The sequence below is a fragment of the Hibiscus syriacus genome, unplaced genomic scaffold (assembly GCF_006381635.1).
Source record: "Hibiscus syriacus cultivar Baekdansim isolate YM2019G1 unplaced genomic scaffold, ASM638163v2 tig00112231_pilon, whole genome shotgun sequence".
In the NCBI taxonomy this organism is placed as follows: domain Eukaryota; kingdom Viridiplantae; phylum Streptophyta; class Magnoliopsida; order Malvales; family Malvaceae; genus Hibiscus; species Hibiscus syriacus.
Genome location: NW_024063276.1, coordinates 1,351,490 through 1,366,144, shown reverse-complemented (window position 1 = coordinate 1,366,144; position 14,655 = coordinate 1,351,490). Strand labels below are relative to the sequence as shown.

At 33.6% G+C, this 14,655-nt stretch overlaps 1 protein-coding gene across 1 annotated transcript; it reads left to right on the top strand.

Annotated features, from left to right (window-relative positions):
- The first annotated feature begins 10,207 nt into the window (after window positions 1-10,207).
- On the top strand, window positions 10,208-13,577 carry LOC120176211 (fatty acid amide hydrolase-like). Its single transcript, XM_039182677.1, has 9 exons — window positions 10,208-10,334; window positions 10,729-10,838; window positions 11,777-11,837; window positions 11,908-12,098; window positions 12,255-12,384; window positions 12,538-12,615; window positions 12,701-12,847; window positions 13,004-13,202; window positions 13,538-13,577. The coding sequence occupies exons 1-9, from the start codon at window positions 10,235-10,237 to the stop codon at window positions 13,575-13,577; spliced, it is 1,056 nt and encodes a 351-aa protein (XP_039038608.1). The 5' UTR covers window positions 10,208-10,234.
- The last annotated feature ends 1,078 nt before the right edge of the window (window positions 13,578-14,655 follow it).

The window sequence follows — 14,655 nt, the reverse complement described above, 5'->3', positions numbered from 1 at the left end:
ATGTAACAACTTTTGACTTATTCTTTTTATTTCATTTTTTATTTATTTACTTTATATATATTTTTCATTTTCTCCTAATTTTAATCTTTTTATTTCTTTTTACATTGTTATATATATATATTTATTTATTTATTTTCATTTTTTATTAATATTATTATATTAATATTTTCTATTATTCTTTTTTCATGTTTATTTTCATTTTTACAATCCAACACTTTTGACTTTTTAGGGATACTTTCAATCGATCAAAGATAATTAATTCGAATTGAATTTTTAAATTTCAATTTAAATTTTGATTTTCGCAACTAAAGATAACCGACAAATTAATTGGTACCGAAAGGGAGGTTCAAGGGTGCTAATCCTTCCTTGACCGTAACCGACTCTCGAATCCGACAAGTTTCTGGTAAAACGTAGATCAGGTAAGATGGTGTCCGATCAGCCTAAATATTTTTTAAAATGATCGGTGGCAACTCCCAATCCAATTAATCCAAGTCGAAGCCCAATTCTGGGGCTCAAACGAAAGATGGATCCGACAATTATGATTCGACATAACTGCCTAAGAAAAAATAAAATCAAATTTAAAACAAATATTATTTTATGATCACTTTAGCTCAATTAGAAAAAAAATGAAACCAATTTTTTATAGACCCTGGTTATACATATATGTTTTTATGATTGCTTGGTTTTCAAGTATTTGATTGTTTAGGCACTTTTCATATGCACAAATGACTCATAACTTTGAAACTTATAAATTCTAAATTATATTTTTCAAGACTGAAACAATTTTATTGTAGTTAATTTTGAAATTTGAGACATCGGTTAATTTGTAACAAACTTTTAATAGGATCTACGAATTTCTAAATCTTCAATCAACTGTCAGCTATATTTTTAACTCATTTTAAAACGATTCAATCGGACATCAGAAATTCAATATATGTTTATTTTAGCAAAGGTAGAGCGTGAAAAAAATTGAATACGAGTCTAATACAAAAATTTAGATTTATTACGAATTCTTAATTATTTTCTTGATTATTTATAATTAAATTTAAAAAATTTAGAATTTTTTTATTTCTTTAAAATAATTTAGAATCTTATATATTATTGTAAGACATTTTCATAGTCATAAATACATTTAATTTGAGTTTTTTTTTCAAGCTTATATAAAAAAAATGATGAGTCACTCAAAGCATTACAATCTGAAAAATAAGAGCAATAAAAGGAATTTTTTGTTTAAAGATATTCTCTTTTTATTTTCATTTTTTACTTTTTTTTTATTTTGCTTATGTGCTTGTTGTTTTAGTTGATTTTAGATTTGTTTTTGTTCAAAAAAAATTCATAGGATGAGATAAAATTGATAAACAAAGGAAAATATTTTCTAATAAATATTCATAATTATAAGCTTCCTTAGGGTTTTTTTTTATGAAAATCGACGATTTTTCAATTTATTTATTTTGCTAGTGTGCTAATTGTTTCGATTGATCTCGATCTTGTTTTTGTTCAAAAACTCTATTAGAGAATAAAAAATCAAGGAACAGGGAAATAATTTTTTGTAGATCATCCTAAATCTAGTCTTTCTTAAGATTTTTGTCTTAAAATCCAACAATTTCCTTTTTTATATTTTGTTTGTTTGCTTATTATTTTTTAATGACAATTTAATATTTGACCAGCTTAGTTTGGGCTTAATTGATTTGGGTTCATCTTGTTTTTGGGGCCTAAATTAAATGGGTAGCCCACGCAACGTATTTTATCATACATTTTCTAATTATATATTTTATTAAAAAAACTGAAAACAACATGCGCTCCCATCCTATTGTATCATTTATAACGTTTCATATATATATATATATATATTTATTTATTTATTTGATAGAAATTTTCTAGGTTTATTAAAAATAGAAAATATATAGAATTACAATGAAGATTTACGAGCATAATCGTAAACGTAAAGTAAATTATAATTAAGATATTTTTTCTATAATCATTGATATAAAAACTAGTCACATAGATCACACAAAGACCATAAAAGAAAAATGTTAAAACCTAACCAATGCTTGATCAAAATAAAGATATAAACAAATCTGGCTGCATCGTCAAATAAATCACAAAAGGCAATAGACTACCGATAAATCGCAAGCCAGAGTCAAGCGACGTGAGAAAACTATCCACGATCGTAAAATATGTATCCAAATTAATATGAGGGTCCAAAGTAGAGAATAGCAGCATGATAATAAACAAGTGTCATCTTGATCAGTCGTGCCAACCCTGAGAAAAAAAATAAACGAAAACAACGGCCAAACGACCGAAAACTACCAAAAGATTGAGAAAAACGTGTCACAAATGTAGAAATAAACGTGTCATAAAGACATAGATAAACATGTCACAATGACATAATTATTATTATTAGAAAATTAAAAAGAAAAAAAAAAACCGTCGATTAACAACCAATATTAAAATTGGTGTCGCCGCCGGCTAAACAAAATCAAAGAAAAAAAAGTTGAATTGATCTATAAAAATTAACAAAAGTTATAAAGAAAAAAGAAAGAGCGAGAAGCACTAGGGTTTTAACTTTTAAGATTATATTTATTTATTTTTAAATAGAACAACAACAACAACAATAAAACCCAATTCCCATATGTATGGGGTAAGGGGGAGGTAGGGTAGTAGGCTACCCCCAACGCCAGGTTGAGAGTAGCTTCTGTGGAAGACCTCCGGCAGTCAGAAAATTAAAAATTTAGATAAAATGCAATGCATGTATAAATAAATACATAAATACATAGCTAAACAGTATTCATATGCAGTCATTAAAATCATATGTGCGTCTGTAACGGGAATTAATCCCTGCATAATAATCCCTGCGAAAGAATCTCTGCATATAGACAGAAACATAAGATCCGCCTAAATTTAAAAGAGGAAACATGAAGAGAATGATACACAGAAGTCAACGTTAGCAAGCCCAGTTCTAATCCTTCATAAATACCAATAACAGAAACGTATTAAAAGTATAAGTCATGGAAAATACTACAAAGACATTAAAAGAAGACAGAGATGATACACCCTATAGATGTGACCCACACTACTCGACTACCCTAGTCTTTAGCCTCCATATTTTCCTATCAGAGGTCATGTCTTCGGTAAGGGCTAAATCCCTCAAATCAGATCTCAAGCAGTCTTCCCACTTTCGCCTTGGTCGTCCTTTCCTTCTGGCACCGTCGACTGTAATCGACTCTACCCTCCTTACCGCATCCGACGGTAGTCGCCTAAGGACATGCCCAAACCACCGTAGTCTTCCCTCCCTCAATTTTTCGGAAACAGACACCACCCCCAAGGACATCCTAATAGCAGAGTTTGTCGTCATATCCCTCAGAGTCCTACCACATGTCCATCGAAGCATTCTCATTTCTGCGGCCTCAATCCTCCTTACGTGATCCTTCTTGGTTGCCCAACATTCTGATCCATACAACAGCGCTGGTCTTATTGCCATTCTATAAAATTTTCCCTTAAGTTTTAGAGGGACCTTCTTGTCACACAGAACTCCAGTAGCGGCCCTCCACTTTAGCCATCCCGCCTTTATACGATGTGTAACGTCATCATCTACACTCCCATCTTTATGTATCATAGACCCTAGGTACTTGAAACAATCCTTTGAGGGGAGAACGTGTCCTTCTATGCATACTTCTACATCTTCATCGTTTTGGTTCCCATTGAAGTTTGAACATAAATACTCTGTCTTTTCAATATTGATCCTTAAACCTTTTTCTTCCAAAGCAGTCTTCCAGGTAGCCAGTCTACTATTCAACTCAGATTTTGTTTCAGCAACTAAGACAATGTCGTTAGCGAAAAGCATACACCATGGTACACCGTCTGGTGTCGCACAATAGATGTCGTCCATAATCAAGGCGAAGATGTAAGGGCTAAGAGCCGACCCCTGGTGGAGTCCGATTTCCACCGGGAATGCCTCGGTGTCGCCAACTGTAGTCCTGACGTAAGTAGTAGATCTACAGTACATATCACGAATCGCCCGGATATAAGCAGTTGGGATCCGTCTCGTTTCCAAAGTCTTCCAGATCGTATCGCGGGGAACACTATCATAAGCCTTCTCAAGGTCAATGAACGCCATGTGAAGATCTCTAGACTTTTCCCTATATTTCTCCATAAGCCGTCGAAGTAGATGAATCGCCTCCGTGGTAGACCTGCCTGGCATAAAGCCAAATTGGTTTTCCGAAACCCTAGTAACTTGTCTCAACCTAGCCTCTATCACCCTTTCCCATAGCTTCATGGTATGGCTGAGGAGTTTAATACCTCTGTAGTTACCACAACGTTAGGGATCTCCTTTATTTTTATAGATTGGTATCACCGTAGACTCTCTCCACTCCTCTGGCATCTTGGCAGTCTCTAAAATAATATTAAAGATGTTGGTCAACCACTTAACTCCCTCTTCTCCTAGGGCCAACCACACAGTGATAGGAATTTGATCAGGACCGACAGCTTTGTCCCTTCCCATCTTTCTAAGAGCCATTTTGACTTCCTCAAACCCAATCCTACTTGTAGGGCAGTCATTGGCCGTAGTATGATAGTCGGCTAACCCATCAACGATACTATCTCTACATGGAGAGGCACCGTCATTAAATAAGCCAAAGAAGTAACTACCCCAAACCCTCTTAATATCGTGATCTTTCGCTAAAAGAACACCATTGTTTTCCTTAATAAACCTAATGTTACCTAGATCCTTTTTCCTAATCTCCCTAGATTTTGCAAGTCTGAAGATGCCATTTTGTCCTTCCTTGGTGTCTAATCTCTTGTACATTTCCTCGTATGCCTTATCCTTTGCTTTAGCTACTGTTTTCTTGGCTTCCCACTTTGCCTCCTGGTATCTTTGTTTAGCTCTCGACCTTTCTTCGTCGTCATTGCATTGTAGAAACTCCTTGAAGTAAGTTTGTTTTGTCTTCACCTTAGTTTGGACTTCGTCGTTCCACCACCACGATTCTTTATGTTCCTTGGCCTTCCCCGTCGACAACCCAAGGGTATTTTTGCCAACATCTCTGATGGAATTTGCCATATTTTTCCATAACATATCTGCATTTTTTGAGTTTGTAGTTTCAAAACTTGTATTAGACAAAACCTTACTCCTAAAGTCATCAGTTGTCGCTCCATGTAAGTTCTTCCAGAGGATCTTAGGTTTACCAAGTTTAGCCCTCCTATGAGTGCTCCGCCCGTGGGGTACGCGGTACACCAAAACCAACAATTTGTGTTGTGATGCACATGCCTCTTCAGGGAACACCTTACAGTCAATGCAAGCCCATCGTTCCTGATTTCTAATCAAGATGTAGTCGATTTGGGTACAATGTCCCCCGCTATGAAACGTAATCAAGTTCGCATCTCTCATATTAAAGAAGGAGTTAGTGATCACCAATGCGTGAGCAGTAGCAAAATCAAGCAACGTACGCCCCCCATCGTTCCTGCTACCATAACCGAAACCCCCATGAACACCGTCATACCCGTCGGTTGCACTTCCTATATGGCCATTGAAGTCTCCCCCTATGAAAACTCTTTGGTCCTCCGGAATGCTCCTAAGTATATCATCTAACTGATCCCAGAAGCAACGTTTCTCCCCCTCCCCTAGGCCAACGTGTGGGACGTACACTGAAAGGACATTCACTACTTCCTCTTCTATAATAATCTTAATCATCATGATCCTATCCCGGTATCTGCAAACTTCAACTACATTTTCCTTGAGCCTAGAGGATGCCAAGATACCCACCCCATTTCTAGCGTTATCTACGCCTGAATACCACAACTTGTACCCATTACACTCTCTGGCGCGAGACCCTTTCCACCTAGTCTCCTGAATACATGAAAAATCTATTTTTCTATCATTAAGTACGTCGGTCAGCTCCAGCAGCCTAGCATTTAATGTGCCTACATTCAGCGAGCAAACTCTTAATCTAGTCTCCTTGTCACCACTCTGTCGAGCCCTCCCCCTATACGCCCCATGAGATCTAAAAGAATGACATGACCTCAAGTAATCATCTGTAACTGAAGCTATGAGGAACTATGAAAAAAGAATCCAAATAAGACAGAAGATGCACTAATAAAACGCTAGAGAATTGAGGAGTACTAAAAATCCTAGTTGGTTACTTAATAGGATTTTAAGAAAAAATAATACTATCTTATTTAACTATAGGCCAATATCTAGAAACTATAATTTAAAATGTTCAATAAATATCCGAGCCAAGCAAAAAAGGATTAAAATTGTAACACGAGATATAAGAGTAATGAAATCCTACTCAACTAATTGAAAAACATCAAACCCAAAGCTGGTAAAAAAAGATCAGTATAAAAACAAGAGAAAAAACAGCAAGAAGCTAAGTCAAAGAAAGCAGATCCAACAACAACAAGATTAAGAAATATTAAGTACAAAAATATGCAAGGGATATGCAAAACAACGACAGAGCTAAAAGGGATATATCAAAATTCGTGGATGCGAAATTAACAATCTTTGTTCAGATAAAAATCTGATAAAAACCGTGCTATAACACAAAATCAAACCTTTACCTATCAAGAAATTAGCATGCAAAATCTTATGAAATTAGAAGAAAAAGAGAAAACCCAGAATTTTTGTTCAGAAATTAAACCGCTGACGAAGGCGATCGTTGCTCTACGAGGAAGGTGGTCCGATCGAACTGCAAGGCGGAAGAAATTGAGCCTGGAAAGTTCGTTCGGAAGTGCGAGAAAACTGAGCTGAAGTTTCGGTACTTAAATCAAACGAGGGATTAAACCAAGCAGAAGAAGAAATTATCCACGGATCTGTTCAAACTGACTTAGTACTGGAAATGGAATTTGGAAAAACAAATGGGTTAATGGAAGGGGCCACTTCGTTTTCGAAGAAATGATTTGAAAAGGAAAAAATGGTTTGAGGGGGACGGGTTAATCAATCTTTATATTATTTTATAATCCATAAAGATTGATTTTTGAGTTCATTAATATTCTACTAATAAATAATAATGTCATATTCAATGTAGTCCTTTCATAAGCAGAATTTAAATGGTAACGTGTTTCTTAAAACTGTACGTGAATAGGGACATGAGACATATATCATGATTAGATGTTGTCGAAAAAATAAATTGTTGAAAATGAATTATTAGCATTGATTAACAAAAATAATTCAAACGAAAATCAAATTATAGTTATCGTGAAAAAAATCAATGTATTAAAAGTAAATTTATCTTGATTGGTGTAACTGTTGAAATGAAAGTCGTTTCTCGAGATTAACACATCTCTTCAATATTTTGTATACCTGAATATTGAAATAAAAATACGAGAATTGATTGGAAATATTTCACCTGATACAATCCAACGATTGGAAAAATAATATTTCAGAGAAAAAAAAAAGGAAGGAATTTGTAATAACCGTTAATCGGTATAACTGTTATATTTAACAAATTAATTAATCGAATTGTTAATATTCAACGGTTTCGTTAATCAAACCGCTAAAAATAATTGTTAATGGTTAAGGTTAAGGTTACGCTTACGAATTTTGATAAATGGTTAACCGTTAATAAATTAAGTTTATAATTATATTTCTAATTTATTATATTTATACATAAATAATTTAATATAAGTTTCTATTATTTAAATTTTTTATATATATTTAATAAAATTTGTATACAATTAACTTAATATATATATATATATATATATATTATTTTTAATATTTTTTTCTTTGAAAATATAGAAACATACTAATACTAATATGATTATATGTTTATTGTTAGGTACTAAGATATTGGGAGATGTACATACTTACATCGGTATAAGTATGTGTTAAGTGCTACATCTTTTTATTTTATTTACTTGCACCGTTGTAAGTATGTGTTAAGTGCTACACTTTTTTTATTTTATTCACTTATACCGGTGTAGTATGTGTTAAGTGCTACACTTATTTGTTTTATACACTTACATCGGTGTAAGTATGTGTTAAGTATTACACTTGTTTATTTTATTAACTTACACCGATATAAATATGTGTTAAATGTTATATTTTTTTGTAGTATAAATTATAAAATAAAATTGATAAATAATTACAATAGTTTAACTGTAGATTAACATGTAACTAAGCCGTTAATAACAATTAACTATTAGCTATTAATAGTTTCTTAATGAGTAAATTTTCCCTGCATGTGATCTCAAGGAAAGTTCTAGGTTGGCTAGGTATAACAACCGACGAAGAAGGGCTGTTTTTAAATTTATTTAATTTTCTTTTTCTTTTCTTTTTTACTCTGGAAAGTTGCGCTGTGAATTTACCAAACCTCTATTTTAGTTGAAAGAGTCGCACAGTGGTGTGTTTGACTTTAATTCCTAGCTTTGTCTACATGGATTTTCTTTTTTTTTTGGTAATGCTGTAATTTTTTTTTTGTCTCCAGCATGTTTTTAGAATTAGATCGGTTAAAAATTATCGAACCGGTTAACAAATCGATCATGCTACCAGTTCACTGGTTCAACCGATCGAACCGGTCTGACCAATAGGAAGAACCAGACGACATCATAATTATTTAAAAAATTAAATAAAAATATCAAAAATATTTAATAAAAAATAATTTTTTATATCACAAGTCATATTCAAAGCAAATCATAACATATACAAGTTAAAAACCATAAAATCAAGTGAGACAAAATAATTCAAATTAACTACAACATAATATTTTAGGCTTCAATCGAGCTTCTAAATTTTTTTTGAGTTCAAGTTTCAATATTATATTTCGAGTTTGAGTTGAACTTGATAATTTTTAGCTTGTGAGTTTGAGTCGAGCTTACTTTTAAAGTTTTCAAGTTCGAGTCGAGCTCAGTAATACCCGAGTTTGACTTGGCTCGTTTAACAAACGACGTCGTTTGGTTTAATTTTTTTATAAAAAAAAAAACAAAATTGGCGGTTTTTTTCGTTTTTCAGTTTTCAGCCGATCCGGTTCGAACGATTCAACGGTTCTAGCCGATTCACTAGTAGCGGTTCAACCAGTGTAGATTGAATCGGACTAGACAACGGTTCCCAATTAAACCGACCGATCCGGTACAGTTTTCAAAACACTGGACTCTCCAGAGTCCAGTTTTTCTACCTTTATTAATCTAATTTGGCCATCGATTTTTCTACCTTTATGGTGCAATTATAATATTATAAAGAATTTTATTAAAAAAATTCTTCCACAATTTTAATTGATTTTTATATTACATACCATTAAATAAATAAATAAAATATATGATAATATATTAACAAATATTATTAATATATTATATATAATATAATTATACATTTTGTAATTACAAAAAAAGTAAAACATGTGAAGGAAAAAATTATTAGAAGGATCTAAGGCCCAACTAATAATATTTTTCCATCTTATTTTTTCCAATGTGAATTTCCGCATATTTTATGTGTGTAAATAAAGAGTGGATAATTATTTGGAAGTTGTTTTAAAATTAATAGATGTAATTTACTAGGATCATAAATGACGTGATCAACTTAAACCATGAAATAATTTCTCCTATTTACTTGTTCCAAGCCATCTAGCTTTATGAAAGTGGCAAACTATAATATAATATAGTATATATATTTAGTATGGTCCTTCAAAAATATTGAATGCGGCCCCTCAATTAATTTCATGCATTATATGGTTAGGTAATTCACAAACAAACTTTTAATCTTGCGAGTCCCCACTATCTTTGAATATTTTTCCTATTCATTTTTTATTGCTTATATAATAAATAAGTCGCCCTTAAATAACTAATCAAACTACCATTCAAATGACTTCTTGTTTACTGACACTGATTTTTCTTAATTTTAATGTTCATACTTTATTGAAAAAGACTAATAGAGACGGTCATCCTTTAAAAATTTTAAATTTTAATATAATTTAAGTATTTTTATTAATAATATATTTTTATCTTTTAAAATTTTATAAGTTTGTCTCTAGTATAATCGTAGGTCTGTCCGTGATTATTGACTATAGAGATGCCATTTAATGAATTGTGATGATGTATTAAACTTTTAAGCAGCTGTAACTTGTTGCCATCTCCGCCATATATAATATTGTCTCACTATCCATTCTATATTACCCATGTACCTAAGATATATATAATTGTATTGGTTGAACGTTGTTGCTTTCTTGTTCAACCTCTGCTTTGTTGCATACTTGCATTTTCCCTAACCACCACCACAACCACCACTTCACAAGTCTTCTCCGGCGAAATGGGATTGTTCGGGGCTGCCGGAGTCGTTTACAAGCCGGTTGAATCCATTGATCTTGGTCCTGCAAGCAATGAGTTTTATCTCAAAGCCAATGTTAAAGGTTTCAAATATACATCAGCTTCCTCATTCATACTAGCTTTTTTTTTCTCAAGATTTCAACTTTTCTTTCAAATTTACACAGATGCGAAATTGTTTCAACTAAGTAATAATATGCAGATTGCTTCAGAAGCCAACAACCTCATTGAATTGTTTAGTACTATTACCCGAAACTGAATCGACACTTCCTGAAAAATTTGCAGATACCTTTTGTTACTTAAAACAGCAGTTGTTGACTTTGAGGTTTAAATATTCCCAATTTATTTCAAGCATGCAGCTGGAGTCTAAAGTACACTCCGAAAGCCATGGTTTAGTTGCATAATCATATAATTTGCCTCATGAACACTCATTGTTACCTAGAGTAATTTTACCATATACTTTGTGTGCTTGCTGTAAAGCTCCTCGCATGGCTGGATTTCTGGTTAAGATATTTGCTTGGTTCCTGGAGTCAAGGATCATTGGGACGTTGTTGTTATACATATTGAAAAGGAACAACCTCATTCACAAGGTACACACTTTTAAGTTTTTTTTTCCTTTCAAAACCTTTAATTTTTACCATTATTTTCTGTTAAAAAGTCCTATATTACAAATTAAGCTGTAAAGTAAAGAGGCGCCTAACATTTTCCTAGTACTTTGTTGTCAAGGGACAATATCTTAAACTGTGTCAGTGGTCACATCTTTTACTGACACCCATGTGAAGGTCATTTGGTCACTATTTCTTATGGGGCATTCATTCCATAGGAAGAATAGTACAATGAATTATTGGCCAATAGTTGAGATCTCAGAATGAATATTACACGGAAACGTTTACGTGCGGCGTCTTAGTATCCGATTAAAATAACAAAATCGGTAAAAAATGACTGAAAACATCATTATTTTGATCGGTTTTAATTATTTATATAGGAAAAATTCGGTAGAAAAAATCCGGTCAAAATAATGTTTTAGGTAGCATTTACCAAAAACATCTTTTTTGACCAGATTTTTTTATCCTGTTTTCCTATATAGGTAATTAGAATCGGTCAAAATAATGATGTTTTCGGTTATTTTTTACCGGTTTTGCCGGTTCTATTATTTAAAATAATAACAAAACCGGTAGCGTCTTATTTTAACCGTATACTAAGGCGCCGCACTGCAGAACTGCACATATTACACAAGAAAAAAAAATCTAGCAATCTTGTTTGTTACCATTTTACATCTTGTTCTTTCACTTTACTTTGAACCAAGCAGTTGATTGGAAACCAGACATTGATGCTTTGATTGATGTACTTGTTAGGCTCTCTGCTAGGAACAGGACATTCATTTATCATGACATCTTTGGAACGTGCAAGCTTTATGTTTGCTCGCAAAAACAAATGATGCTTATTATGGAGTATGGACCATGACATTGTTGCTTCCTGTTTGCTGTTATTGTTTCTTACTGTGTATGTCTTCTTCCCCTTTGAGCAGCTTGTTTCAAATGCGACGCTCGAGGAGTCACCGATGTTTGTTCCTTTGCATCCTTTTGTTGGTATGTATGTGCTGCATACTTTCCAAAACGTACTTCTTTTCTTGACTCTAATTTCATTGCATCAACACAGACCTTAATGAACAACAAGTCGAACACATAGACTCTGATGCATCTCCATCAGAACGGGTTCAATGGGCAATAAATTGCCTTCCTTTAACCTCAAATAAGTCACCGGATGATTTAAAATCCAGCAGCTTTCGACGCTGGACAATAACGGATTATTCAAGAGCCTACAGCTCTGCAGAAATAACTCCACTGAGGGTATCATTCTTGGCATTTTTAGTGTACGCCATATTGTTTGTTTCCCATTTAAATGAGTGATTACAGTATCAACTGAAAAATTCAAGATGTTCTAGCTATTTCGTACCAATGACTTTTACTCTACCATGGTCACGGAATTCGATTTTCGATTATAAGGTTGCGGAGCAGTTTATAAACGCCTTGCGCGAATCTTCCACTAGTGCTTTGCCAATGTCCTTTTTCATTAACTATGACGCTGAAGATATCCTAAGGCAAGCTACAGAGTCAACTCTTCGGTACAAAAGAGGTAAACCATTTAGTCTAACCAAATCACATTTTCCTGAAACATTAGAACATAAGCATTCTCCATGGTACTCCAAACTTACCAAAAGTGAAACATTTTCATGTATATTAATCAATACCATCTGTATGTTTATATTGGTCTGATCGTTCTCTCCAGGGGATCAGAAATCGGCTCTAGATGGAGTCCCAATAGCTATCAAGGATGAAATAGATTGTTCTCCTTATCCAACAACAGGTCTCATGATTTCTCCACTTGCCTTCCTTTACTTGTGTCGGTTTTCATTCTTAATTCGTCATTATCTTACTCTCGATTCTTCTAGGAGGTACAAAGTGGCTGCACAAGGTGAGACATTGCACCGGCGACGCATGCTGTGTTATGCGCCTCAGATCCTGTGGTGCTATAATTGTCGGAAAGACTAATATGCATGAGCTTGGAGCTGGGACCAGTGGGATAAATCCCACTATGGGTGAGAATTTTCTAGTGTTTTTCCCTTTTGTCCATAAAAAAAAAAAACACAACGTTATCATGTAGACAACCAAGTTCACTAATTTTAACACTTTGCTCAATCTTACCAAGTTCTTTCCATTAAAGATGGTGGCATGTTCATTTTTTAACGCTGCAGGACTACTAGAAATCCGTATGATCCCAACAAAATCGCCGGCGGTTCCTCTAGTGGATCTGCTGCCGTCGTATCCGCAGGATTATGCCCTGTTGCCCTTGGTGTTGATGGGGGAGGTAAATTTGTCTTATTTCAAAGAAAAAAGAAACACCAAATATGTAACCCCTAGACCCGGCCTTGAATTTATGCCTAAATCTAGGCGGTTACATATCTTATTCAGAAATTTATTTTCATATTTAAAATAATGTTCAAATCCATATACAATATAATATGAAATTAGTCATAAGAAAAATTCATATGATAAACGTCCATATATCAATATATATATGTATCAGAAAAATCGTATAAAACATATACATAGCAAAATACCGGTAATCCAGATATATCGAGATAAAAGCAAAAACAAGTGTCACCAAAGTATAACAAAAATGTATATAGAGATATGCAGTGGTACAAAAATAGGGGTAGTCGGTCCTCCTGATGCTAAGTCTACTAGCCTAAAGGTCTGTTGTTATCTAAAATGTTTGAAATTTACAGAATGAGCTTAAAAGTCCAGTGTGCTACTTACGATGTATAAAAACATACAAATACAATACTTCAGTAAAATTAGTTTATCAAACATGTTTTAAAAATATGAACACTACTCCCATCCGATCACCAGAATGTGTAGGTTTCTCAGAATCATACATCCACCTATACACTCGGTAAGGGCCTTATACACATAGCATAAGGACATGCGGTAAGGACTTACCTTGAGCACAAAGTCGAGAAGCCTGCGGTAAGGACTTACCCTGAGCATAAAGCCGAGGAGCCTGCGGTAAGGTTTTACAAGTCATAGACTAGGCCTGATATACTTCATCCAGTAATACCCCCAATGACAGTAATAAAAAGATATGTATTAGAGTGAAAATGGTAGTTTAATCCAATAAAACATGAAAATATTAAAGACTCAGAAATCATATACAAAATACAGAAATTAGAGATCATGTAAAAATGTACAGTAAATCATATATATGATAAACAATATTCAGAAAATCGGGTATTGTCTCGTAAAAATATTTAGTATCCTCAGAAATCTAAAACTATTCATATAGATAGTTTAAAATAGTAATGTAACACTATCATGAAAAACACATGAATCGGTCTAACTAATATGATAGGAAAGCCTACTAATGTCTGCCAATCACGATCAGTGGCAGTGCTAGATCATATGAATTGGAAAATCTATATCAAAATCCTAATATAAATAATAATAACCTTTATTTAAACAATTTACATACACCCACGAGTAACTATCGAGGAATGCAGATCGTGCGGATCTAACATACGGGAAACACCGGATCTAACAGAAACTCGATCAGGTGAAACACGAGTATCTTCATAAAAATATCTTATTAGATCAATTCCATAACCAAATCTCAAATAAATAAGCAAAAATTCTAAAAATACTAAGCATTTTAGGGTTAATGAGCTCGATTCGAGGCTTTCAGGTCAGAATTTGGCAAAACGAATTACTGAATCGGACTCAGGATGTCGAAAAACATAAAATATGATTTTTTTAAAATTTTGACTTTTTGGTCAAAGTTAACGGTCGGACCGGGTCGGCAGGTCATGTCGGATCGGCCCATTTCCAAGCAGTCCACCAGACGGTGGAC